This window comes from Mustela nigripes, chromosome 6, assembly GCF_022355385.1.
Source record: "Mustela nigripes isolate SB6536 chromosome 6, MUSNIG.SB6536, whole genome shotgun sequence".
Taxonomy (NCBI): Eukaryota; Metazoa; Chordata; class Mammalia; order Carnivora; family Mustelidae; genus Mustela; species Mustela nigripes.
The window spans coordinates 84,477,995-84,505,752 of record NC_081562.1 but is presented as its reverse complement, the minus strand read 5'-3'; the positions used below and the strand labels follow the sequence as shown (position 1 = coordinate 84,505,752).

Below are 27,758 nucleotides of genomic sequence, written 5' to 3'. Positions count from 1 at the left end.
GTAGCACAATAATTGAGTGAAAAAGATAATTTTAAAAAACTCAGAGGGGCACCTGGGTGGCTCAGTGCGTTGAGCCTCTGCCTTTGGCTCAGGTCATGGTCTCAGGGTCCTGGGATTGAGCCCCTCATGGGCTCTCTGCTCAGCAGGGAGCCTTTGTCTACCCCGACCCTGTCTGCCTCTCTGCCTACTTGTGATCTAACAAATAAATAAAATCTTTAAACAAACTCAAATGGATTTTGACTTGAAGGCGAGGGCAGGACGGAGTAGAGTTAGTGGGCATTGTAGAAGGAGACATTTTCAAGCAGGATAGGGAGTGATGGTGGCAGAGTCTGATTTGCTAAGAGTGTCAAGTAGGTTTAGGTGGCTGGCAGGACTAGGCCAGGGGAAAGAGATCAGTGAGGGAGATAACAGACCCAGGCAAACAGTGGGTGGACTAGGGTGGTGGCAGTGGGGACAGGGAGAACAAGACAAGACTTGATCGGGACGCCTGGGTGGCTCAGTGGGTTAAAGCCTCTGCCTTCGGCTCGGGTCGTGATCCCAGGGTCCTGGGATCGAGTCCCGCATCGGGCTCTCTGCTCTGCGGGGAGCCTGCTTCCTCCTCTCTCTGCCTGCCTCTCTGCCTCCTTGTGATTTCTGTCTATCAAATAAATAAATAAATCTAAAAAAAAAAAAAAGACTTGAGTTAAGGAGTAGAATTTACAGAATTGGTGGCTAGGTGAAGAAAAGAAGGGGTAGAAGATGAGGTGTTCTAATGTGGCAGTCTCGTTCCCCTTAGTGGTAACCTCTTCTAGAGTGGGAAACCCCAAAGGAAGAACACAATGGCAGGTAGAGAGGGAAGTGCGGAGCCCTGTCTGGACACGCTCAGCTTGAGGGGCTAGGGTGCACCCAGAAGGCACCTCCTGGACATTCAGGGCTGCTACCGACACACAGAAGTTGAGAAGCAGTGGATGTAGAACTAGGAGAAGGATAGATAGAGGAGTCACAGATGCCAAGAAACAGGATGCAGGAAAGAAATGACTAGAGGCAAGGGAAAAATACTGCTGAGCCCCATCCCCATAGCCACCCTCACTTCCATAGAGACAAACGCACTGGAGAGGTTTCTCTTGACAGCAGTTTTATTTGATTCAAAAGTGGAACTCAGATCCTGGCCCACTCCACTGGTCATGGGATAATGACTAGATCTGGAGATCGCCGGCCTCTTACTAGGACTCGATAAGGGGATATATAGGTCATATATAGGGCATATAGGTCACAGATACGTACCAGGGCAGGGAGGAAAGAGCCAGCTATGGCTGGCTGGGTAGGGCTTGGCCACAGGCCCGGGAAGGGGTGACTTGTGGCATCCCTTGGACACATGCAGAGCCAGAGAGGGCTAATTCAGGACTGGTACTGGGGTCTGGGACTTGGAGTAGGGCTAGGGCAGGGTCAGGGAGCTCTGGACCAATGGGTTCAGTAGCTGTGAGTAGAAGACTTGTCCAGCTCACTGCGCTGCTCCTTCTGGGACTCGGTCACCACCTGGTGGGGCAAGGCATGTGAAGGGCACAAACCACTCAGCACAACCCCCCTGTGATCTCCTTTGGGGTATGCTGTCTCCTTCTCCAGCAAAACGAGCAGAGGCTCCTGACTGACCATCCACCTCCTCTCTGTCCCTCTTGCTCCAAAGACCACTAACCCGCAATACTCTAAAATCAGCGGCAGCCATGGGGTGCCTGGGTGGCTCAGTGGGCTAAAGCCTCTGCCTTAGGCTCAGATCATGGTCCCAGAATCCTGGGATCGAGCCCCCCATCAAGCTCTCTGCTCAGCGGGGAGCCTGCTTCCTCCTCTTTCTCTCTGCCTGCCTCTCTGCCTACTTATAATCTCTGCCTGTCAAATAAATAAATAAAATCTTAAAAAAAAAAATCAGCTGCAGCCATGTTGGGGCCTAGAAATAATATGGCCAATGATGGGGTCCTGGGTTCAAGTGGTCCATCTCACCTCTCCATCCCGCGTCTCAATGGTCTTGATCAGAACCATCTTCCTGCTGTGGCTGTCCTGAGGAGGCTCCACCTCAGGTACTGGAAAAAGCGGGATGAAGGGGTGGAAGAGAGGATTGTGGTGTCTCTCCTTCTAAGCCCTGCCTCTCATCTATGAGGGAAGGGGAGGGGAGTGGCAGGGCATGAGGAGCAGGCCTGAGTATAGACTAGGACCCAGAAGTTAATGGACAGAATCCATCCCTGAGCAGGGGCATAGCAAGAGTCTGGTCAGGGCAGAAGCGGACAAGGGGACAGGGAGGTTTAAAGCCAGGCGTGGGAGACTCACCGGTCGTCTTTATACTCAAGGATGCAAAAGAATGGATTGGCACAGAGATCCTGGGAACGAAACCAGGAGTGGGCGACTCGGCCCAGGCCCCACCCCTTCCCTAAACGCCCAATCCCCACCATCCTCCCACCCCCAGCAGCACTGCCCCCACCTGCTCTCCTCGCCCTCCAGAAGCTTCCGGTAGGTGGCGATCTCGATGTCCAGGGCCATCTTGACGTTGAGGAGCTCCTGGTACTCGCGCAGGTGCCGTGCCATCTCCTCCTTCAGTTGTCGCAGCTCCTCCTCGAGTCTCGCGGCGCCCGCTTGATACCCGCCCGCCTCCAGGGCAAACTGCTCCTCTAACTCCCGCAGCTGTCTGAGCAGCGCCTCGTTCTGGGGGCAGCAGGGGGTCACTGGGGGAACAGCCTCCACCCCCACCGCCGCCCGGGGCCCGAAGTCCGAAACTCACCGTGCCGCGCAGCCCGTCCACCTCACAAGTCAGGCTCTGTATCTGGCGTCGGGACTCATTCATCTCCTGCTTGGCCTGACGCAGGGCCTCGTGGTTCCGGTTGGCGGCGTCGGACAGGTCCGCGTACTGCGGCGCGCGAGGCAACCCGGCTGTGAGCTGGCGGGACGCGCCCTCCCTGCTGCGCCCCACTCGCCCAGACCCTCCCTCACCCTCCCGGGCTCTCGCACTTTGGACTTGTACCACTCCTCTGCCTCCTGCAGGTTCTTCGCCGCGATGCTCTCGTACTGCGCTCGGATGTCCCTCAGCGCCGCCGTCAGCTCCGGCTTCACGGTGGCCTCGACCTCGACCTGCTGCACCTGCTGGCTCTCCACGCTCACCTGCAGGTCTCGCAGCTCCTGCCGCCCAGGACAACAAGTTGTTGAGGTTGCCGCGCGGATCTCACGCGGGCCTGCCTAGCAGTTCACGCGCAGAAAAAGAAACACTCGAACGAACAGATGGGGGCGCCAGGGAGCGCAGCGCGCTTGGTCTGCGCGTCCTGCGCCCCGGTCCGCTCCAAGGCCGCGGCCAAGTTCCAGGGTGCAGCTCCGCTGCTCGCCACCAGGTGGCGCAGGGGTGGGAGTCAAACCACCTGTAGACCGGGGTTGAGGGGCTGCGTCTAACCCAGCGAATCTCACTTCTCTTCCCCAGGGCAATCCCTCAGCTGCAGTCTTCTCCACCGCCTGCGTTTCAGCTCCAATGCGACCACCTGCAACCTTCGAAGCCTGCCCTGACCCTCGGTCCACCTACCTCCTCATGTAGCTTCTTGAGGAACTCAATCTCATCCATCAAAGACTCGATCTTGCGCTCTAGTTCCAGGCGGGACAGAGTGGCGTCGTCCACGTCCTTAGTGGGGTGGCCGAGGGGGTTCAAGAGCAGGGAGGGGCTGCTCAGGCCGGGGAAGGGCCAGGCCCTCCCTGCCTGTCTCTGGAGGCTTCTGGTCGCCTCCTGGCGCCCGCACATGTCACCCTAGATACGCAGGCGGGGGTAGACGTGGGGAGACTGGGTGACGTGGGGCCCGGGCTCACCTTGCGGAAGAGCACGAGGTTGTGCTCCGCGTCCTCCCTCTTGCGCGTCTCCTCCTCCAACCTGGCAAGAAGGGTGGGCAGAGGCTGAGGGGCAGAGTCATCGCCCAACCATCGGGCCGCGCACTCCAGGGTCTAGATTAGAGGCTGCTGCTGTCCAGGGCTGAGGACGGGTCTTCAACCGGCCCAATGGCCTCGCCCGCTTTCTCTCTAACGGACTGGGAGATGAGATGGGACCCCTTTTTCCACAGGGGAGGCATGGTAACTCCTCCTCTCTCCCCTCCCCAGAGAGGCAGCAAAGTGGTGGGGGAGGGTCGGCGGGGGCGAGAGCCCGCGGGCAAGCCTTGCTCCCTGCGCACTCCTGTGTAGACCGAGAGGAGACACTCCCCCAGGCGACTGGTGGGGAAGGGAGCGGAGCGAGGAGCAGCCGCCTCGACGGCCGCCGCCCAGACCCGGCCCTGCTCCCTGACCTCTGCTTGAGCGCCGCCAGGTCCTCCGCCAGCCCGTCGCGCTCCACCTGCACCCGGTCGCGCTCGCGGCCCAGCAGCTCGAGCTCCCTCCGCAGCTCGCGCAGCTCCTGCTGGCACAGCTGGTCGGCGCGCGCCGGCTCCTGGCCCCGGGCCTGGCTCAGCTCCCCACGCAAGGCCGCGTTCTGCTGCTCCAGGAAGCGCACCTTCTCAATGAAGTTGGCGAAGCGGTCGTTGAGCTCCTGCAGCTCCTGCTTCTCATTGCTGCGCGTGGCCAGGAACTCCTGGTTGAGAGCCTCGGCCATGGAAAAGTCGAGGCGCTCCGAGGGCAGGCGCAGGAGGGCGCCCGCTCCCGACCGGGGGCCGCGGAAACTGCCCAGGCGCACCGAGGAGCCCGTGGACGCCGATCCCAGCAGGCGACTGCTCGAGAAGCGGGAGCTGGACGCATAGGAGTAGGCCCCGGGGGACAGTGAGGGCGGTGGCCCGAAGGTGCGGCGGTAGGAGGTGGAAGCGACGCTGGCTCGGAGGCCCGACGGGTGGCTCATGGCGGCCGAGGACTGGCAGTCACCGCGGGCAGAGCTGGTCCGGGAGCTGGGAGGGAGCTGCGGACCTCTGCGAGGCGGCTTTATAGGCCTTCGGGCTCAGGGGGGGCACGGGCAGCTCCTCCCACTGGCCTGACAGCGGGTCTCTGTGGGGAGGGGGACGCCCCACCCCTGCGGAGCGGCAAGAGAGCCGCACCCTCCCTCCAAGGTTGTTGGCGCCCTGCCTACTTGATTCCCCCTGTTGCTGGCCGGGAAGGAAGCGGGCCTGACGACCACCCGCAAGCCTGGGCTGGGGGCTCAGCTGGATGGATCCTTCCAGCAACATCCAGAACGGGGAACCTAGGCTGGGAGGGCCTGACTGGAGCTGGGGTTCCTGCCTGCAAGAGCTGGTAAAAATCGATGTACAAATGTAGAATCATTATCCACCTGAAATTAATATGTTAGGTCAGTTATACCTCAGTACAAAAAATAATGGGGGGATAGGAGGCCTGGAGGTTAAAGAGCAGGCTGCTGGCTCATGAGCAGTGAGAAGGTGGCCCCGGAGAGTTGGCCTGGCTTGGGCCCTGGGGCCTGTGCCCCCACTTGTCCCCTGAAGGCTAGGCCCTGCTTTTACCTGCTGTCAGCTACCCCTGTTACCACACCCAGGGAGAAATAGGGGACAGGAGGGCCGAGGGAGCCAAGGGGGGGTGGGGAAGGGCTGATCCTTCTGTAATCCCCAGGGCCCAATGGAGGTCTGCTGCCTGGCGCCAGCTCTGCTGCTAATGGACTGGCCATGTCCCCTCCCCCTCCTCTGGACACTTGGCCAGGGGGTTGCCTGCTGATGTTTCAGCCTTAAAGACACAGCTCCCAAAGCTGGACCCCTGCTGGGTGGGCCCAGCAGAGGGTGCAGAGGGTGGCTGGGCCCAGCTCGGGGTTCCCACACGGGAGGGTGGGTGCCCTGCCAGGGGCTGAGCTGAATGAGGTGGTTGTCCACCGTCTGGCTTTCCTGGATTCTCCCTTCCCCCAACCAACTGCTGCTCAGTCATGGGCCTTACAGGAACCAGAGCAATTCCTGAGGTAGGAAGGGGAGGGGGCTGAGGGGTGGCAGCGGCTGCCAAGGCTGAGACATGAAGCGACTGGCAGGAACCGGTTACCAGTATGGAGGAGTTGCAGGTACCCAGGGATGGGTAGGGCTGGATGGGGAAGAGATGGGGAAGGAGAAAGTGCCCATTGCTAGTGGTCCAGGGACTGAAAGAGGAGAGAGAAGGCCCCAGAGCAGATCCACAAGCCTATGCACACAAGATGCATCCGCGTAATGTAACAGCAGGACCTCACTTATACGCACACACATCACACACACACAACCACACAGCCCATCCAGCCCTCCCCCACCCCAGTTATCGGGAAGGCTGACGTCTGGCCTTTGCATGTCTGCAGCTTCCAGAACTCAGGCACAGGCCGCCCCGGAGTGGACAGAGGCAGCTCAGGTGGTCTGCAGGAGGCAGGCTGCTGAGGCCCGTTGGGTTTGCCAAGAGCCAGGGGGCTGCTGCTGCCGCGGACTCCAGGGCTTTCCAGCACGGACAGGTCCACCTCAGACAGGCCCTGAGGACCAGAGCTGGGCATCTAGGAAAGCAGGTTTGGGACTCCAGGCTGGATCTCTGGGTGAGGGGGAGAGGAGGGCGGCTCCTTGGCCAGCCAGCTCCTCAGCATTGCAGGGCAGAGGAACCTCCCCTCCTTTGTGTGTCCTCTGAGATGGGCCAACGCCCGCCCGCTCACATCTACCGCCTTCCTTCATCTCCTCTCCAGGCCCCTCCTTCCTTCCGGGCCATTAGTCTCTCCCTGCACAGCTGCCAGGTCCTTCTCCTTGATGGATCTGGTTTGGTTGCCAGGGGAATGGGAAGAAGAAGGATGGGGGCGGGGGGGGGGACAGGACAGACAAACCTGGGCTTGTCCCCTTGACTTCTAGGAGTGGGGAGGAGTAGGGTCTGGCTTGGGGGGGTGGGGAGGAGCTTGGGGGCTGTGTGTGTATATGTCAGGGTGGGGCAGGATGCTGGGGAAACTTTGGTGCTTTCTGCCATAGCCCTAGGCTCTGAGACCCCAGCTGCCATTGGCCAAGACCCCCATTTACCCCAGCCTAGGCCCTAGCCTGTCCCTGTCTACGGTCCATAGGGAGCAAACTGGGAGTCTGAGCTGGTCCTTCCCAGACTCTGACTTTATACTGAGCTGCTGGTAGATCTGGGCCTTTGAGAATCACATAGAGGCCCCTTGGGCTGGGCTCAGGCAGTTCCAGGTGGAGTGCCCACCTCTCCGCGGCTTAAGCTCCCAGCTCAGCACATGGGTACCTCAGAGGAGAGGGAACCAGAGCCTCCTCGGCAGGGCTCTGGGAGCTGTGGAGGGAGTGAGGCCAGGGCCTGGGTGGGGGAACAAGGCAAGCTAGCGAGTCAGAGAAGCCTCCTCCCCCTTACTCAGAAAGAGCTGGGCCTGGGAGATCTTAAGGCCAGAAGAAAGGTGAGAAAGGGTCATGGTTGAGAGCCAGGGCTCCGGTATCCAGTGGCCAAGCCTCCCATCTGACTCCAACATTCTGTGTTGTAGGAATACAGGCAGGAATTTACAATGTCCTTCCATGTCCCGCAGTGAAATGTAGATCATCGTAACTTCTACCTCACACTGTTGGTGGGAGGATTCAATACTTAGGATACATACGATAATGGCTGGAAGTTAGTCTTACTATTACCATTACTGACTGCCCAAGTGATGCTGTCAGCTGCCGAACGCGGTGAGGATCTGGACTTCTTTTGGATTGCCCCTGCTAGTGGCTGAGAGCAGTTCTGGACCCAGGGTAGAAGGAGCCAAGTACTGCCTGGCTGATCTTTCCTCAATGTACTGACGAAGACATGGACTCTGGGAAGACTGCCTGGGTCCTCAGTTTAATTAGCTGTTTGCTTTTGGGTCCGGGTGAGTGTTTTCACCGCTGTTCGCTCCATTTTCTTTGTCCACAAATGGGGCAATGAGAATTGTACCAACCTATGCTACGGGAGGGTTAGCTGAGTTACCATATATGAGGCACTCAGTGCTAATATGTGCTGGTAAGTACTAGCCAGTATTAGAAATACTCGTCCTCTTCTGCTGCTCTGGTGAAGGCTTGGAGGGGAATGACAGATGCGTTCAGAGGTTTGCAAGGAAGGTGAGCAATGAAGTTTACTGGCAAGAGTGCTGCCGAATGGCAGGCCATGGACTTAAAGCTAGACAAGGAAGGGGTGTGTGGGCAAGAGAGGGTAGGAGATTGGGAGAGTAAAAAGGTCCATAGCTGGCCTCCTGGGCAAGGTCAAATAACACTCCTCATACAGAAGAATTGAAAGAGGCACTGGGCGGGGGGGCAGTAGGAAGTTTTTTCAGAGAGTGAGATGCAGGAATTTGTGATTCTAGAACTGTGGTATTTATGAATGATAAGATTTCCAGAGTGTTTTTAAGGAAGTGGGCAACGGAGGCTAAAGTTGAATGAAGGAAAAGGTCATAGGAGAAGAGATCAGGCCAGCAGCCTGGGCACTTCTGAGCTGTGTGACCCTGGGCAACTTACTTGTCCTCTCTGAGCTTCTGTTTCTTCATCTATAAAATAGGGATAGTGACCCCTCCCTGGGTGTTGTGACATCTAAGTGAGATCTAAGTACTTCATGTATTACTTGTACACAGAGTAAATAGCATGTCATGAGGCTCACAGTAGGTGCTCAGCACTACTGATGGCCTTCTTCCCTTGCTCTGTGATGGAGAAGAAACTGAGACATAGAGGAGCCATGCCATAGCCCTAATTACTTGTAACTAAGTGTCAGCTGGGGTCCCCCTGCCCTTCAGAACCCTAGAACTGGCTTGACCTCCAGTCCACATCCTGGGGGTAGTCCAGTGTCATCCTCAAGATCTCTTTGCCTTCCTAGGGCTTCCCCTTCATACCCCTAGCTCCAAGTCCTGCTGCCCCTGAACTAGCTGACTCTCCAGCCGAATCTCCACAGTGCCCGGATGTGGGACTCGGCCCCATCCGGTGGTTCTGTGGTCTCTGTTCCCATCACTTAGGTAGAACTCAAGGTTTAGAGGGACAACGTTGCCTGTCTGAGATTGCACAGCAAGCTAGGAGTGGCTCCCTCTGCAGGAAGGCACGTCCTGGTGGGTCAGGCGCTGCTGATGTTCTCTGGGCTCTGGCCCCATAGAAGCTAAGAGGAGCCTCAACCACGATCATTCCAGCTCCACACTTCTCAAAGTGGCTTTCTCTCCCAGGCGACTGGTCCAGCCACAGGGTCCCCACTGACGAAGTGGCTGCACCAGAATGGAATCCCTTCCCCATTATCTCCATCTGGGGCTTCCACTCCTCCCAGTTAGAGGGCACTCTGGGTGTCTTTTCCATGCCATCCCTTTTCTTTTTCTTTTTTTTTTTTTTAAAGATTTTATTTATTTATTTGACAGAGAGAAATCACAAGTGGGCAGAGAGAGAGAGGAGGAAGCAGGCTCCCAGAGAGAGCCCGATGTGGGACTCGATCTCGGGACCCCGAGACCACGACCTGAGCCAAAGGCAGCGGCTTAACCCACTGAGCCACCCAGGCGCCCCGCCATCCCTTTTCTCACTGTATTGTACAGTAATAGCTAACATTTCCTATATGGCATATGTTCTACACACATTATCATTTTTAATCCTTCAAATCACCCTACAACATAAGGACTATTATGATTCCCGTTCTACAGTTGAAAAAGCTGAGGCCCAGAGAGGTTAAGCAACTTGCCCAAGGTCACACAGCTAGTAAACTAACACCAGTCTGTTTATATGTCTGACTCCCCCATCCCTGACAATATGATCTTTGAGGTCATGGATCAGGTTTTAGTCACCTTTGTGACTGTGGAGTATAGCATAGGATCTAGGTCAAATAATGTTGGTTAAACTGAAGGGGAACTCTGAGGCACCTGAAAAAATATCTTTCCCTTGAGAAGTGGTCCAGAAACTAGAGAGAAATGTGTTGCTGCCACCTTCTGGTCAGAAGCTAGAATGACATGTCTGCAGTCCGTACATCTAAGACTCCTGGTTCATGGAACATTGAAATTTGGGGAATTCACCGTTATTGAACCTTCTTTCTACAGCTGAGAAAAATTCATAAGTGTTTGTAAAGTAGAACAGCAACACTGGTTTAGGAGTTCAGAACCCTGACTCCATTCTTCACCTGTCTCCAGGAGCTGCCCCGGCAACTCCCACCCTCAAGCAAAAAGCCAGGGAAGTTGGGCAAAAATCCATTCTCTGCCTTCAAACACCACCCCCAGCCTCCTCAACGTCTACTATGCTCACAGTCTCCAGTCCTGCCCCATCATAAAATCCCATCTCCACCTGCCTTCCTGACCTTTCCAATCAGCTACCCTACCCCTCTGCTGGAGCACAGGAGAGCAGCTTATGGACGTGGAACACTAAGTGGCTTTTTCTCCTCAGGGCATGGCCTGAGGGCTTGACAGTCACCTGCCGGACTATTAAAAAGTAGATCCCAGTGCCCCACCCAGGTCTTCTGAATCTCTAGAATCTGCGTTTTAACAAACTTCCTAGGTGATTTTGGATGCACGTGGAAATTTGAGTATTCTAGGATGAAGTTTTTTTCTTTAAATTGTCCATCTTTTCCCCCATTTTATTTTGAAGAGTTTCAAACCCAGAAAGAGTTGAAAGAAGCCCACTGTAAACACCACTATACCCTTCTCCCAGACTCTCCAGTTGTCAATATTTTGCCACTATCCCTTTGAAAGTAAGTTTCAGGCATCATGATATTTTACCCCTAGACTTCAGCATGCATCTCCTAAGAACAAAGACCTTTTCCTACAGTACTATTAACCCACTCAAGAAGTTTAACACTGATAGAGCCATATTATCTAATAAACAATCCTATAAGAATTCCCCCAATTGTTCCAAGAATGTCCTTCCTAGCTATTTTCCCCCATCTGGGATCAAAGATCAAGAATAGTATTTGCTTGTCACCTGGGCAGAAGGAAGAGCCAGAGCATAGGGGTAAGTCTGGGATGAGCTTGGCATGTTTCAGGGGTTAGAGAAAGGTCAGTGAAGCGGGAGCAAGATGGGCTAGGAGGAGAGAGGGAAAGGTGAGGTTAAAGATGTGGGAAGGAGTCTGGGCACGCAGGGCTTTGTAAATCAGAGTTAAGAGTTTATAGCTTATTTTATTTTAATGCAATGAAAAGCCAGGGGAGGGCTTTAAGCAGGGGAGTGACTAGATCTGATTTATGACTTTAAAAGGTCAATCTGAAAACAATTTCAGAATTGGGACATTCTATAGTACAACAATTCCAAGACACTTTAAAAAGTCAGTGTCATTTTTCTTTAAAGATTGTATTTATTTATTTGAGTGAGAAAGCACAAACAGGGGGAGGGGCAGAAGGAGAGGGAGAAGCAGGCTCTCCACTGAGCAAGAAGCCTGATGGATCCCAGGACTCTGGGATCATGACCTGAGCCAAAGGCAGATGCTTAACCAACTGAGCCACCCAGGCATCCCAAAAATGTCAGTGTCTTTTTTTTTTTAAGTGGGAAAATTCATTTCCTAGGGATGCCATAAGAAATCACCATAAACTTGGTGGCTTAAAACACCAAGAAATTCATTCTCACAGTTTTGGAGTCTGGAAGTCCAAAATCAAGATATTGGCAGGTCTGGGGCGCCTGGGTGGCTCAGTGGGTTAAGCCGCTGCCTTCGGCTCAGGTCATGATCCCAGGGTCCTGGGATCGAGTCCCGCATCGGGCTCTCTGCTTAGCAGGGAGCCTGCTTCCTCCTCTCTCTCTGCCTGCCTCTCCGTCTACTTGTGATTTCTGCCTGTCAAATAAATAAATAAAATCTTTAAAAAAAAAAAAAAAAAGATATTGGCAGGTCTGTACCTCCAAAGGCTCTAGGGGAGAGTCCTTCCTTGCCTCTTCCAGTTTCTGGCGGCTTCTGGTGTTCCTTGGCTTGTGGCTGCATCTGTAATCTCTGTCTTGGTCTTTACATGGCCTTCTCTTCTGTGTCTATGTCTTCTCTTTTCTGTCTTATAAAGACAATTATCTTTGGGGACCCAGTTCATCCAAGATGATCTCAAGATCCTTAACTATATTTTGCAAAGACCCTTCTTCCAAATATAGTCACATTCACCTGCTCCCAGATGTTGACATATCTTTTTAATGGGCCACCACTCAACCCACTACAGTGGGAGATTGTTGTAGACAAAAAAGAGAGTGAGAGAGAGAGAGAGATGGATCAGGATAAACAACAGCTAAATGCAATATGTAAACCTAGATTGGATCCTGGATTTGAAGGGGGGGGGTGATATTGCAATAATTTGCGTATTATATGCTATGGAATGAGTATTCTGTTTTTAGGGATGGTATGTGTAAGGGAATGTTCTTGTTCTTGGCCGGTGCCCACAGGAGTGCCTCTAAGAGCAAAGTGTCATGACTCCCCAGAACTTTCTAGTAGGTCAGTCTCACTGTCTTTGACACTGTTGTGGGGCAAGGCAGAGGCTCTGGCTACTGGGTGAGAGAGACCAAGAAGGAGCAGTTGCAGTTAGTCATACCGCTGGTCAGAATAGAAACTGGGCTTCTCCTCTTGGCCTCCACTTGACACTGCATCTCTTGGAAGAGACTGTGCCTGATGAGAGCTTCTCTCCACTCCCAGCAGAGGATGTTGTCTCCAGAGTCAGAGAGACTGTAGCAAAGACTTCTCTCCTCTCAGCCTATTGTCTCCACATGGAGCCAGCCTTGCCAATCAAACATGGGTGCACGGGGGTCCCCTGAACTTAACCTCATTTCCTAGCATCTCCCCTATGGGCTCAATGCCTTTCAGCTGGTTTACAATTCGTAGGTCGTTCATTGGTCAGTAGGTCCCTGCCTGGCAGGAGCGGTGCCACCCCCTGTGAAGGGACATGGCAGGTGCTCTCTCTGGCCTAGCCCATAATGAGCCCTGCAGTCTTGACCAAGCCTGTTGCTCTGGTCCAACAGCTCCACCAGTGAAAACAGACTGTGGGGATGCCTGGGTGGCTCAGTTGGTTAAGCAGCTGCCTTCGGCTCAGGTCATGATCCTAGCATCCTGGGATCGAGTCCCACATCTGGTTCCTTGCTCAGCGGGGAGCCTGCTTCTCCCTCTGCCTCTGCCTGCCATTCTGTCTGCCTGTACTCGCTTTCTCCCCTTCTCTCTCTCTGATAAATAAATAAAATCTTAAAAAAAAAAAAAAAAGGAAAAAAAAAAAACCCAGACTGTGCTGAGTTGATTCAAAGGCCTTGAGGGATGGCCAGGATTTGGATGGCTGAACTCTAGGGAACATGATGGAGAACAGCAGCGCCTTAGTGAGGCTAGGGCTGAAGAGGTTTGTGGCAAGGCTGTGGGCATCCTGGGCGGGTAGGACTGGTTTATGGAGGGTGGAAAAGTGAGGCAGAGGGGTTTACACAGAAGATGGCTCAGGTTGCAAGGGCAGAGTGCCGAACCACTAATCAAGCAACTGGGTCCCAGGCCTGGGCCAGTTACTGGGCCGTGTGTGCCGTCCCCAGAGTTAAAAAAGGGGTTAGCTCTTGGGGCGCCTGGGTGGCTCAGTGGTTAAGCCGCTGCCTTCGGCTCAGATCATGATCTCAGGGTCCTGGGATCGAGTCCCGCATCAGGCTCTCTGCTCAGCAGGGAGCCTGCTTCCTCCTCTCTATCTCTCTCTGCCTGCCTCTCTGCCTACTTGTGATTTCTCTCTGTCAAATAAATAAATAAAATCTTAAAAAAAAAAAAAAGGGGGGGTTAGCTCGGGTGCCTGGGTGGCTCAGTTGGTTAAGTGACTGCCTTCGGCTCAGGTCATAATCCTGGAGTCCTGGGATCAAGTCCCACATCGGGTTCTCAGCTCCATGGGGAGTCTGCTTCTCCCTCTGACCTTCTCCCCTCTCATGCTCTCTCTCTCTTGGTCCCTCTCTCTCAAATAAATAAATAAAGTCTCTTAAAAAAAATAAATAAAGGGGTTGGCTTAAATGATCTCCAACATTTTTTTTCCAAGCAGCTATGTTGTTGAGTAGGGGACTCAGGGAATAAAAGAAACATTTCTTAAAGATCCTGGTGGGTCTCAGGGCACTGCTCCCCAGGAGCTTGAAGCTCCTCCCTCATGGCATGATGCGCCAGGATTCTCTGGATAAGAAGGAGCAGCAGTCCCTGTACGGAGAGGGGAAGGGATGGGGGAAGCGGTGGCAACACATCCTGGGCTCGCTTGTACCACAGCTGGAACATACGTGTGATCTCATCTGCAGCTGAAGGAGCCACTTTCAGAGTAGACCACAGTCAGGGCGTCCTGGGGGGTCAGTGATGTCCTCCCGAAACCCCAACTCTCTGGTGATTCAGATTGCCCAAGAGGAGGTGTGGGCTTGATGCTGGCCCACTTGGCGGACTCCCTCGCTCCAGACAACTGCTATGAGTCCTTTAGTCTGATCCAGGGGAAGGTTAGAGCAGGAAACTCTGGGACACGAAGCTCCCCTCCCCCACACAAAGAAGATGCTGTGGTGGGAGGTGGTACTTACAATTCTGTGGGCTGTGAAGAGGTGGGACCTTGGCTCGTGGCCTCAGCTAGAGGACCCCTGCGTACCTCCTCTCTAACCAGGCACTGGCTGGAGCACATGCACGGCCCTGCAAGGAGTCAGGACAGGGGCTCCTGCCCATCTGGCCAGCTGCCAGGATGCTCCTTTCTGCAGTCATTACACTCTGCCATCCATCTCGCCCTACCTCCTGTGCAGAGAGGCCTGGTGACAGCTGAACAGCCAAGTTCAAAGAGTCTGATACCTACAAACTGCCCTGCCGGCCCTCTGCCTGCAGGCCATGCAGACACTCATCTGACAGCGGGGCCCAGCCAGTCCTGCACTCTGGGAGCCTGCGAGTCATCTCCCAGCCAGAGACGGCCATTGTCGGGGTCTGTTAGAGGTTTTCACAGTATGGCAGGGTGAATTTTCACAAAAAATTGTATGACACTGTTACTAGCAACCAGGGTAGAAATAAATATTACTTGCACATAAAGAGGAAGGAGGAGGAGAAGGAGAAGGGAAGAAGAAGGCAGGGGGAGGAAAGGGAAGAAAAAACACTTGTACCTTAGGGGAATGCTCTCGGCTGGAGAGAAGGGAGGCAGCAGAGGACACGGAGATGGGGAAAAGAGATAAGTGGGAGACAGAGGGAAGGGAGAAACAGAAGTGGAGAGAGGAGAGGATGAGGGGTGAGGTAGATGGGGAGAAGCGAGAAAGTGTAGGGGAAACCAAGTGGGTGAGAGAGGGAGAGAGGACCTTGCAGGCTTTTTCTTCTTAAGGATTCAAGGGCCTTCATACTCAGGAACAAGAGCAGAGTGACCCCTATCCACAGCCTGCAGCCTGCAGGATCTGGTTTGGTTCTTGTCTCAAGACTCAAGTTTGGCCTTCTGCTCAGGTCATGATCCCAGGGTTCTGAGATCAAGCCCCACTTGGCAGGGAGCCTGCTTCTCCCTCTAACCCCACCCCCCCTCCTGCTTGTGGGCTCGCTCTCTCTCAAATAAACAAATAAAATCTTTAAAAAAAAATCATGCTCAAAGCTCCCTAGGCTCTGGGAGAACTGGGACTGCCCTGGGTCCTAGGCTAGATCTTCTGGCTAGGCTTCCTGCGGGGAGGTGATTCTCCCAGAGTGGGCCTCCTCGCTCTTCAATACCACCAGCAAATCAGACTAGGGTTCCATTCACAGTTGCATGTAAAAGGATAGAAGGTACATTTTTCGAACCTGCAGATGTTCTCTGGGCACTTTCAATTTATGACTTTAAGTTCAGCCAGCTCCTGGGGAGCAGAGAATCTGTGGTCTCCCAGGGCTATGTTTGCTCTGGAAAACAGGATATACACATTTAAAAGGACCTTAATATTTTTATTATTAAGCATTTTACCAAAATTTTCTATGAACTATTATATAAGGTCTTTAATTTTTTTTAAATTTTAAGTAGGCTCCATACCCCACATGGGGCTCAAACTTACAACCACAGGATAGAGAGTTGCATGCGACTGAGCCAGTCAGACATCCCTGTTGTATTAGATGTATGCTTTTTGGCAGGAAGCAATAGAAAACCCAACTCAAAATGTCCTAAACAATAAGGGGGTTTTTAAGACCTAAATGTGAGACAAGAATCCATCAAAATCCTAGAGAACACAGGCAGCAACCTCTGTGACCTCGGCCACAGCAGTTTTTTTGCTAGACATGTCTCTCCAAAGGCAAGGGAAACAAAGGCAAAAATGAACTATTGGGACTTCATGAAGATAAAAAGCTTCTTCACAGCAAAGGAAACAGTCAACGAAACTAAAAAGCAACCTACGAATGGGAGAAGAGATTTGTAATATCTTATCAGGTAAAGGTTAGTATCCAAAATCTACAAAGAACTTATCAAACTCAACACCCAAAGAGCACATAATCCAATTAAGAAATGGTCAGAAGATATGAACAGACATTTCTCCAAAGAAGACATCCACATGGCCAACAGACATATGAAAAAAAATGGTCAATATCACTTGGCATCAGGGAAATACAAACCAGAACCACAGTGAGATTTCACCTCGCACCAATCAGAATGGCTAAAATTTATAAGGCAGGAAACAGATGTTGGTGAGGATGCAGAGCAAAGGGAACCCTCCTACACTGTTGGTGGGAATGCAAGCTGGTGCAGCCATTCTGGAAAACAGTATGGAGTTTCCTCAGAAAGGTGAAAATAGAGCTACCCTATGACCCAGGAATTACATTACTGCGTATTTGCTCCAAAGATATAAATGTAGTGATCCGAAGGGGCACCTGCACCCCAATGTTTATAGCAGCAATGTCCACAATAGCCAAACTATGGGAAGAGCACAGATGTCCATCAACAGATGAGTGGATAAAGATGATATGGTAAACATATGATGGAATATTACACAGCCATCAAAAAAGGAAATCTTGCCATTTGAAACAACATAGCTGGAAGTAGAGGTTATTATGCTAAGTGAAATAAATCAACCAGAGAAAGACAAATATCATATGATCTCACTCATACGTGGAATTTAAGAAACAAAACAGAGGATCATAGAGGAAGAGAGGAAAAAATAAAACAAGACAAAATCAGAGAGGGAGACAAACCATAAGAGACTCTTAATCATAGGAAACAAACTGAAGATTGCTGGAGGGGAGAGGGATGGGGGTGGTGTAGCTGGGCAATGGACATTAAGGAGGGCACATGATGCAATGAGCACTGGGTGTTCTATAAGACTGATGAAATCAGTGACATCTACCTCTGAAACCAGTATTACATTATATGTTAATTAATTGAACTTAAATTAAAAAAAGGGGGGGATCTTTAAATCTCAGATAATGAGAAAACGAGAGGCAGAGAAGTTTCAAGTCTGGTTAATTCAGGGCCTCAACATCCCACCAAGAAGCCAGGTTCTTTTCCTTTCTGCCCTGTCACACCCAGAGCGTTAGCTTTTGAGTGTTGGCGTTCGTCCCCTCAGTCATAAGATGACTGCTGCACCGTCCAGTACTGTCTGCTCACGCAGTAATACCCAAGTATTGTAAGGGACAGAAATCCTTTCCCTGTGTTCCTTTTCAAGAGCAAGGAAATTTTTCTAAGGACATCCTCCCCCCAACCCCCAAGCAGCAGACCTTACTTCCCTTCTCATGTCAACAGCATCACAGGCTGTTTCCTTAGCCAATCGCTGGCCACAGAACTGGAATTACCTCCAGCAGCTGAGACCAAGATTCACCCTGGGGCTGGAGAGACCCAGCTTCCCCAGTGCCCGTGGGTGCCCAACACCTAAACGGAGCCGGGCTGTGTCGGCAGGTGGAGCCACCCACCGGGACGGCTTTGGGTAGATGTGTCATTGTGGCTGTGACATGTGACAATCTCTTCAGACATGGGGCCCATACTGCCTTGAATTAGGGTCGTGCCTCTGTTATCTGTCTCTACAGTGTAGGGGAGGGACAAAAAAAGCTAAATATAAGCCCTACAGTATCCGGCACAGTGACTCGCACCAATTAGGTTCTTTGAAAATACCGAGTGAGTTAAGCTGAAAAATGGAAATGATTGTTATAATCATATAATTGGATGTGATTACCTTGGCCAAGGGCATTTTAGTATTAGTTTACTGTCAGGCTAGACATCTCCTGTGAGCCACATGAGCTATTTGGTAAGAACAGAGTGCGGGGAGGGAGGTGATGGGTGACCGCAATGACACAGAATTTCCACCCACCCACACCCTCAGTGAATCAGACTAATGCGTGAATATAGACAAAACTCTCTCGTGTAATTAGGAGAGCTTTACATTCTGTTCTCATTTGAAAAAGCAAATGAAGAAGAAACCTTCTGGTGGTGAGACAGGTGTTTAAAAGCATTCTCTGTATTATGACCCAAGGAGACAAGCCTCTCTCCCTGCTGCTGAGTGTTTCTCTCCTGCAGCAGACTCAGAGGGGATGGGGGATGAGGAAGAAACCATTTTCCCAGAACCCGCTCAGGACTCGCAAACTCAGAGATACCAGGCTCTCCAACGAAAGGGGCAGTGACAGGCTGATGAGAGTACCAGTAAAGAGGACTTCCTCCATGGGGGAGAAGCTGGGAATCTTCTCCACCCCAGCATGTGGGGGCTCTATTCCCTTCAACTTGTGCTGCCCTGGCATTGGACTCCAGGAGCCATCTGCCTGGGCCATCTCTGCCGGCTTTACCTCGTGGCCTTGGCTGACAAGAGCTGACCATCTTGGCCCTGGTGCTGGGGGCGGGAGCTGTCCTGCCTGCCTGGCAGCAGGTGTCTTGTCAGCAGGAGTCCGGCTGGATGGTAGCAGCTACCGGAAAGGATGCTATTTGTCCACAATCTGGAAATGGACTTGTGGAGCTCGGAGAGGGGCCCAGACACGAAAGTCCTTTCCCTGGAGAAGCTACAGCTTGGACGGTGGGAACGAGCTGGCATTGCCACCCTGGGTCATTCTGCTGCCACTGGGCCCGGGAATGGGGCTCCTAGAAAGTCACAGGACTACAGAGAGCCCGTGCAAGGGCTTCCCTAAGGCCCCACATGCTCCCAGAAGTGGCCCCTGTCCTCCCTGGGTGCTACTTGGCAAGGTAGTGTGAACAAGGGCTTTGGAATTGGAGTTCTGGGGTCAAATTTCAGCCTGACCACTTGTTCTATAGCCTTAGGCTAGAAATTTAAGCTGTTTCAACTTCCTCAGCTGTGGAAGGGTGTTGTGAAGATCATGAAACACTCCCACCCTGACACAGCCCCCCCTTCTTCCCACAGCAACAACCTCACTCCGAATTGCCACACACTTTCCAGAAGTCAGAGGCCCGAAGATGGGCTCTCTCCAAGCTAGACCCCACCTGGCCACCTCTGGACCAGTACTGGGCTGTTTGACAGATTCCTACTGGAACAGAGGCATTTGCCGGTGGCTTCCCAAACACAGAACAAGTGGACAGCCCATACACATCCCTCCAGGTCCTAGCTGAAAGCAGTCGTGCCTGGGCCCACAGGCCCTCAGTGGCCAGCAGCCTCCATGGGGCAGAAGCAGATGGCTCCTCTGGTCAGGTCAGCTGAGGGCAGCCTAAGCCCTCTGTCCACACAGCCAGAGTCTGGGGCTGCAGCCAATCTTAGCCTTTCTCCATTTATCGCCATCAAGCCTCAGCAGCATCAGCCATGGCAGCCGTTCTGAGTCCAGACTTTCCATTTGTGCTCAAGGGCAGATCAGATGATTGTCAGCCACAAAGCAGTGACCTAGACCTTGGGGTATATTTGTTCTTGCTGCAGGCTAACTTCTATTCACTCTCACCAACATGGAGGGGAAAAAAAAAAAAAAAATCATTGCAAGGACAGATCCCTCCCCAACCACTAGCACTTTGTTCTTCCAATTCCCCAGGCTCTGTTCCACTAGAATATTTCTTCTCAACTAAATTCTTCTTTCACCCCCACACCATTGTGGCTGCTTCAAGGTTTCCAACCTTTTTCAGGTCTTGGCACACATAGAGAACAATTTATCTGTAAAGGCTTACTGAGGTCATTGGAGGGGTTGTTCCAAGTCAGGGGTGACCGGCCCCAGGGGCTCCAGGTTATCTTCAGGATAAGAAGACCACAGCTGCTCTAACAATGAAAGCTCTAAGGGCCTCCCGGGATACTAAGTTGAAGCACCTTGGAAGGGGGCAGAGAGAATGGCTGTTTTTCAGATGCTTTCCTTCCTCAGAGTCAGGGGTGAAAACACCAGCAGGAAAAGAAAGAGGGAACGGAGCCCCAGCGGAGTACAGTCAGTCACGGAGCAAAGTCAGACACATCTGCAGCTCTGGACCCATCCCCTGCCACTTGGGTAGCATTCCCGCCAGGACCCGCACCCAAGCACCGGAACTGGTTCCTCCTTCCTGCCTGAGACCCAACCCTTTTCACTGCTTAGCTCTACCTTATTAGCCACACTCCTAAGGGTCCCTGACTACCCATCACACAGCCATTTGGCGCCACCCACACATCAAGAACCACCCTGCTTCTAACATGTACTTGGAAGAGGGTCCCAATTAGGGGATCTTCCCTCTCCAAGCTTTCCGACCCATGCATCACGCCCACTGGGTCGAGTACCAACACGCTTAACAACTTGTGACTTCAATTTTGTGCTCGGCCAGCTCTACTTTCTCCGAGTGGTAACTTTTTCAGGCACAATCTTATTTGCCACTGTAGATTTTGGTTAAGTATGGAACAGATCAGCACAGTTCTCAGCCCTTCCCACGTGACTGTTAAGACGTTCTTAAATCCTGACAGCAATAGTTTCTGTACCCTGGCTGGTTCCTTGAATCTTGGCTCTACCGCCTACTAGCTAGGTTCCCTAACCCCCTTACTATTTTATAGGCAGTCCCAGCAGACCAAGAGCAGGAGCTGGAAGCTTGTTAAAAAAATAAATAAATAAAAAAGCATTATTTTCTAACGCTCCCCTCCAGACCTACAGATGAGGACCTAAATCTTAATACCTACGTGTGATTCACATCCACACTTTAGCCTGAGAAACACTGGCCCAACCTGAGCCTGTTGCCTTGCTGGTGATAGGATTCTATCCCTGCTCATCAATCGGGTCTTCAGTGAAACAAACCACTTAGCACAGTGCATGGTACCCAGAAGCTACCTACAGTGTTGATCCAATGACTGGGGAGAGCCTCTGCCAGCCTCCTCCACTCCCAATTGGCCTTAAGTAAGTAGGGCTAGTAATTACCATGATACAGAAGCCAGCTTGATATTTAAAATGGAAATATCACTTTTATTGACAAGTTAGGGCCATGGACAGACAGCTTCCAGAACAGAAAAAAGACAATCAAGACAACGGAGTGTAAAAATCATAGCAGAGAGCCTAATACTCTTCACCCTCATCCTCTCCCTCAGCACTATCTGCTCCAACCTCCTCATAATCCTTCTCAAGGGCAGCCATGTCCTCACGGGCCTCAGAAAACTCCCCTTCCTCCATGCCCTCCCCCACATACCAGTGAACAAAGGCACGCTTGGCATACATCAGGTCAAACTTGTGGTCCAGGCGAGCCCAGGCCTCCGCGATGGCTGTGGTGTTGCTCAGCATGCACACAGCTCGCTGGACTTTGGCCAGGTCTCCACCGGGCACCACAGTGGGAGGCTGGTAATTAATGCCCACTTTAAAGCCAGTGGGGCACCAGTCCACAAACTGGATGGTACGCTTGGTCTTGATGGTGGCAATGGCAGCATTGACATCTTTGGGAACCACATCGCCACGGTACAACAGGCAGCAAGCCATGTATTTACCATGGCGAGGGTCACATTTCACCATCTGGTTGGCTGGCTCAAAGCATGCATTGGTGATCTCTGCTACTGTAAGCTGTTCATGGTAGGCTTTCTCAGCAGAGATGACGGGGGCATAGGTGGCCAGAGGGAAGTGGATACGGGGATAGGGCACCAGGTTGGTCTGGAATTCTGTCAGATCAACGTTCAGGGCTCCATCAAATCTGAGGGAAGCGGTGATGGAGGACACAATCTGGCTAATAAGGCGGTTAAGGTTAGTGTAGGTTGGGCGTTCGATATCAAGGTTTCTACGACAGATGTCATAGATGGCCTCGTTGTCTACCATGAAGGCACAATCAGAGTGCTCCAGGGTGGTGTGGGTAGTGAGGATGGAGTTGTAGGGCTCAACTACAGCTGTGGAAACCTGAGGGGCTGGGTAGATGGAGAACTCCAGCTTGGACTTCTTGCCATAATCGACAGAGAGACGTTCCATCAGCAGGGAGGTGAACCCGGAACCAGTCCCCCCTCCAAAGCTGTGGAAAACCAAGAAGCCCTGAAGACCTGTGCACTGGTCAGCCTGTAAAAGAAAAGTTTTAAATTTAGCCTTGGTGAAAGCTGCAATGACTTCTTTCAATTCAAAATTCCATTGATCGAGATTTTTTTTTTAATTATTTTAAGTTTTTTTAAAGTAACCTCTACATTTAATGTGGGGCTCAAACTCACAAGCCTGAGATCAAGAGTGGAGCACTCTTCTGAGCCAGCCAGGTGCTCCCAATTGAAATTTCTTTAATCTTCTGAACAGTATTTGCTAAGACAGCAATTATAACGAGCTTCTAAGTGCTCAAATTCAGGGAAACTTTTCACAGTTCTTGGAAGGGGGGGAATCTGCTAAACAGCTATTTAAAAATGAACTATCTTCACTTCCACAGAAGAATCAGGAGGGCAAGGCCCAAGTTTCAGTCGCTGAGAGGGCAACCTCTGGCCCCCTTGTCCCTTGTGACTACAGGGAAGGGAAATTTCTCACAGATGGAGAGCTACCAAGCAAGGACAGGCCTGGGACCACCAGCCCCCTACAACGGAGGTCTTATAAAGATCTGTCAGCTGCTTTCCAAGCTGGAATACGACAGAAGAACCAAGTTCCAATGCCCTGGTGTTAGGAGTCAGGCTGGGTCCGGATCCGGCTCTATCAGTTCCTTGCTGTATGGCTCTGATCAAATTTATTTCCCAATCTCAGCTTTCGCATTTATCAATGGAGAATAGTAACCTACCTCGGGTTGTTGAGAATTAAGTGAGTACTTGTCAGAGAGCCTGACACAGTAAACACTAGTTATCAGAGAAAGTCTACGGATTCTGCAAAAGCTGACACGCTACCACAGCTCCACAAAGCCTAACATCACTGGAGCTCTCCACCACTTCACTACACCATTCTGGTTAACAAGCTGCCATTCTATGAGACTTTTCAAAGTTCTCACCTGACAATCCTCACTTCTCAGAAGTGATGAGATTTGGGGCGCCTGGGTGGCTCAGTAGGTTAAAGCCTCTGCCTTCGGTTCAGGTCATGATCCCAGGGTCCTGGGATCAAGCCCCACATCGGGCTCTCTGCTCAGCAGGGAGCCTGCTTCCCTTCCTCTTTCTCTGTCTGCCTCTTTGCCTACTTGTGATCTCTGTCTGTCAAATGAATAAATAAAATCTTTTTTTAAATAAATAAATAAGAAGTTTCCAGTGTCTGCCATTTCTAGTCAGGGTTATGCTGGCTTCTTGTGCTCTGACCCTTCTGTCTTGATACAAAGCACCAAACGTAAGGTAATCCAATATTGTTTTTTAGGAGTCTGATCAGTACATGTCACAGTCTGCCACCTACTCAATGTGACTAAGATGACCTAAAAGGGGCATGGGAACTTGAAGCAGGGAAGCTGATTAATATGAACCAGGATGTTTAATGATCTTAAACATCAATTAAACTGTTAAGCCTCCTGGGTCCTCACCTTGACTTTAGGTAAATTGCCCTAACTGCCTCGAGCAATTGCCCAAGTCTGCCTTATGAGACATGGAAATAGGCAATGGAGCACTTAAACCGGCCCCGAATAGTTGTTGCATAACCCAGGACCATCTGGTTCAAAATCCAGTTCCTTAGTGAGCACTCAACGGCTCACTTCAGTGTGCAAAGAAGGATTCTTACAGCTTTAAGAGGGACCAAACTATAAGAAAACGCTCACCCCACTTTAAATAAAAAGTATGTTTACCAGCTTCCGAATTCGGTCCAAGACAAGGTCAATGATCTCCTTGCCAATGGTGTAGTGCCCTCGGGCGTAGTTGTTGGCAGCATCTTCCTTGCCTGTGATGAGCTGCTCAGGGTGGAAGAGCTGGCGGTAGGTGCCAGTGCGAACTTCATCTGGAAAAGGCAAACACAGCAGCCCCCCATCACTCACCACCTGCACAAGCCTGCTCAATTTCACAGGGTCCTTGAAGCCCCAAGACAGACCTCCTGTCCCAGACCCCCCGGGGGAGCTCACCAGGTTACAGAGGCCAACTCACCAATGACTGTGGGTTCCAGGTCTACAAACACGGCCCGGGGCACATGCTTGCCAGCGCCCGTCTCACTGAAGAAGGTGTTGAAGGAGTCGTCTCCTCCCCCGATGGTCTTGTCACTTGGCATCTGGCCATCGGGCTGAATGCCATGCTCCAGGCAATAGAGCTCCCAGCAGGCATTGCCAATCTGGACACCAGCCTGGCCGACGTGGATGGAGATACACTCACGCTGTGGGAAGAAGGAAGGAAAATACCAGAATAGGACAGATCAGATGGAACGTTTAGGAATGATTCACACCTAAATGACTAATTAACCTTCAGGATAGATAATCACCTTTCTGGAAGTCACTCCTGTCCAAGGTTATTTCACAAGCAAGAGCCTTTGGTGACTAATTCGGAGAAAATGCTTTGCAAAACCAAAGATATGTTAATAAACTACTAGGCAGGACCAGAGATCAGACCCTTGCTTTGTAGTCACATTAGATATTCAAGGTCAGGTTTCTACCATTTTAGAAAGACTGAAGCTGTGCTAAAGCAATACATTTCCCCCAGCTCCTGGGAAATATGCCTGCCACGATTCCTTAAAGGCATGCAAAATTCCCCTTTGGAGCTCTGATTCATTCTGTGTGATTGTGTAACTGTTGAGCTCATTCTGGTCCCTCTTTAATCCTATTCTTTAAAAGACAAGGGCTTCTGCCTCTCCCTTTAAAACCAGCTTAAACCAGCAAACCACAGCCATATGACTCACGGGGAAAATGCCAGATAAGCAGCAGCTGGCTGTATTCTAAAAACTGTGGTCAGAGGCAGCTTTTTAACCCTGCGGAAGAACTTAATCTTAAGGAAGAACATTTTTCCTATACTATCAACACATCTTGAGTAGGAAGGGTTGAAGACACGTGGAAATAGAAGGCAGAAGTGTCAACGAGACTTGACTAATAGCTTAAGGAATTAGTTGTTTCCTACCCAGATGTACATACAGAGATCTCTGGTACTGTGAGGAAAAAGCCTTCGGCGTCAAGAATTTAACGATATTGGGAAAATGTCTGTTTTCCTTTACTTGATGAACAAGATCATTTATAAGTTTCCAAACTCATTTCTGCCTAGTAAAGTAAGACCGTGAACACAGAATCTTTGCCTTCAGATTTAAGGGGAAGACAAAAAATGGTGCTTTATTGTATTTCACCGTAAGTCAGACTACTTTGCAGACTAGTAGAGGACTTTCAAAAAATACTGACACCAAATATCTACCTCCTTTTATGTTTTCCCCAAATATGAGGGTTTCAAGTTTTTAAAAGCTGCTAACAGGAAACTAGTTAGAGAAAACACCACCACTAAGATCTCAAAGGGCCTAGTTTCATAAGCTGAGATAATTAAAAACCCCAATCATCCACAACCTTTGACCTATGGTCCTCCCTCCCGCCTACACTCCTCATAAAACACCCATGGTCTCCTCACCACATCACCGAGCTCATGATTACCTGCATTGACTCACCCAGCTCTAGGGCTGTGGGAGAAAGGGGAGTTGGTTGTTCTAATGAACCAATGACTATTTACCATTGCATCATGTTTACCTTTAACTGAACTTTGGAAATTCTACAGCCCAGGAAAGCTGGAGAGAGTGCAGTTCCTGACAGCTCCAGGCCCAAAGAGATAAAGTATTTGAGAAAAGCCTTTCATTCTAATGAAGTGTTTCTTCTATTGACTTATGAGCCCAAAACAACTTTCACTGTGCAACACTTTTTTTTTTTTAAGATTTTATTTATTTGGCATACAGATCACAAGTAGGCAGAGAGGGAGACAGAGCGAGCCCAAAGCAGGCTCCCCGCTGAGCAGAGAGCAGGGGGTGGGGGGGCCTCATTCCAGGACACTGGGATCATGACCTGAGCGGAAGGCAGAGGCTTTAACCCACTGAGCCACCCAGGTGCCCCTCTTAATTGCTTTCTTGTTAGACCATGGTCACTACCTGCCCTCCACTCTCTCCTGGCCACTCAGGAGATGAAGACACAGGTGATCAACTCACTTAGTCTAGCTTTCACTGGATAAGCAGCCACCTTAAAAAAAAAAACAACTATTAATCTAGCCAGTGCTTGCCTAAATCCATCTGCTGCTCTTGCTCTCCAGCCCTTCTTTAAAAAGCCGCACTATTTTCTGAATCACTCCTTGACAAGTATCTTTCCACCTCCCTTGCTGAAATGCACTCAAACAATTTGTTACAGACAGACTTAGTTTTGACAACAGGGGTAGTCTCTGATGAGGGTGACTTCACTGTATCCCCCTTTCTTTAAAGATATTATTTTTAAACATTTAATACACAAATCCTGACTTAACAGCATGACTTCTTTTAGGTAGACCTCCAACAGACCTTCTCTAAGAACACATTGTTAGTACTTGTTTACTCAACAGTTTTATAAGAAACTGTCTTTTTATAGACTGGTTTTTAAAAACGTGGCCTAAGCACAAAGCTTGAGCTATAAACATCCCATTGCATTAACATTAGAATTGCAAAATTAGACAAAGTGGCGGTTAATAATTCCCTTAAAAGGAGCAGCCTGCCTACCTCCTTCAGGTGGACTGATGCAACTGGAAGCCCTCCCCGGAGACAAGACCCAGGTGACTCAGCGGGGAGTCACTGGACGCCGGAGAGGGGGGCCAGGAAGTGGATGCACCTTCGGGGCCGGAGTGCTAAGACACCGGGAAGGTGAAGTCATTTAGAGAAATGGAGGGGAGGGATTTTTTTAGTTTTCACAAGTCTTTCGGGGCCAAGGTGACGGCTCGCTGGTCTGCCTTCGGTTGTGGCGAGCCCTGGGGCGATGCCCTCTCACTGGGATCTAGAGGGCTTTCCACTTCCCCCCAAGGCAGCGTCCTGGCCGCCTTTTCGAGCCTGAACATAAGTTTGCCGGTAAACTCGGCTTTCCCAACCCCGTCATCAGAAGCCAGTTTACTCGCAGGCGTCCGGGACGCGGCCCCACGTGCACCCGGGTTCCACCGCCCCTTCGGGCTGTTCTCACCTCCACGTCACATCCCCAGGACCCCTCCACTCACCATGACTGAGACTTATAGGGTTCGTTGGAGCTGGAGAAGGCGAGGGGACGGCGACAAGGTTCTCCCGCTGACAGACTACCAAGGAGTCCGGGGGAGAAGTGGTAAGTGGTAAGTACGCCCCCCGAGGGACCCTATATACCCCGTCCGTGGCCACGTGACCTGGGGGCGGGCCCCTGACCCCGCCCCGGCCGCTGCGACCCCGCCTCCGAGCCCGGGGCGGCGGGCAGGACGCCGGGTCGCACCCAGCCCCGCAGAGAGGAGGGCGCGCGGCGCTGATTGGTGGGTTCAAAAGTTCAAACCAAACTCTTCGGAAGGAACCGGCGCTAGGGAGGGAGGAGACATCCTGAGGCCTGGGAAGGCCGGGGTGGGGCGGGGAAAGGATGGGGACGGCGATCGGAAGGAAAAGGAAGGCAAAGCATCTACCGGGTTCCCAGTGGGTTCCGGGAGAAGGAGAGGGGTCGTCAGGTGGGTAAAGCCGCAGGAGTTAGGGGGCAGGTGTAGGGAGCGCAGCCCCTCCCGCCGTGCCCCCCGCCCGGGGGTCTCCGGACCATCGAGCGGGGGGTCTCCGGACCATCGAGCGGCGGCCGGCAAGACCGACAGCCAGTCCCCGCCGCACGCCTCCCGGTTGCGGGGCCCCCGCTCCCGCCTTGCAGAGCTCTG

The 27,758-nt window shown here is 51.7% G+C and overlaps 2 protein-coding genes across 2 annotated transcripts; both read right to left on the bottom strand.

Moving 5' to 3' along the window:
- Positions 1 to 1,108: 1,108 nt before the first annotated feature.
- PRPH (peripherin) lies at positions 1,109 to 5,051 on the bottom strand. Its single transcript, XM_059404840.1, has 9 exons — positions 4,278 to 5,051; positions 3,811 to 3,871; positions 3,533 to 3,628; positions 2,974 to 3,141; positions 2,747 to 2,872; positions 2,450 to 2,670; positions 2,299 to 2,348; positions 1,975 to 2,054; positions 1,109 to 1,515 (listed from the first exon to the last, which is right to left on the bottom strand). The coding sequence occupies exons 1-9, from the start codon at positions 4,817 to 4,819 to the stop codon at positions 1,450 to 1,452; spliced, it is 1,410 nt and encodes a 469-aa protein (XP_059260823.1). The 5' UTR covers positions 4,820 to 5,051; the 3' UTR covers positions 1,109 to 1,449.
- A 15,961-nt stretch (positions 5,052 to 21,012) lies between these two features.
- On the bottom strand, positions 21,013 to 27,221 carry LOC132019646 (tubulin alpha-1C chain). The gene is made up of 4 exons (XM_059403027.1): positions 27,099 to 27,221; positions 24,063 to 24,285; positions 23,771 to 23,919; positions 21,013 to 22,104 (listed from the first exon to the last, which is right to left on the bottom strand). The coding sequence occupies exons 1-4, from the start codon at positions 27,099 to 27,101 to the stop codon at positions 21,130 to 21,132; spliced, it is 1,350 nt and encodes a 449-aa protein (XP_059259010.1). The 5' UTR covers positions 27,102 to 27,221; the 3' UTR covers positions 21,013 to 21,129.
- Between the last annotated feature and the right edge of the window lie 537 nt (positions 27,222 to 27,758).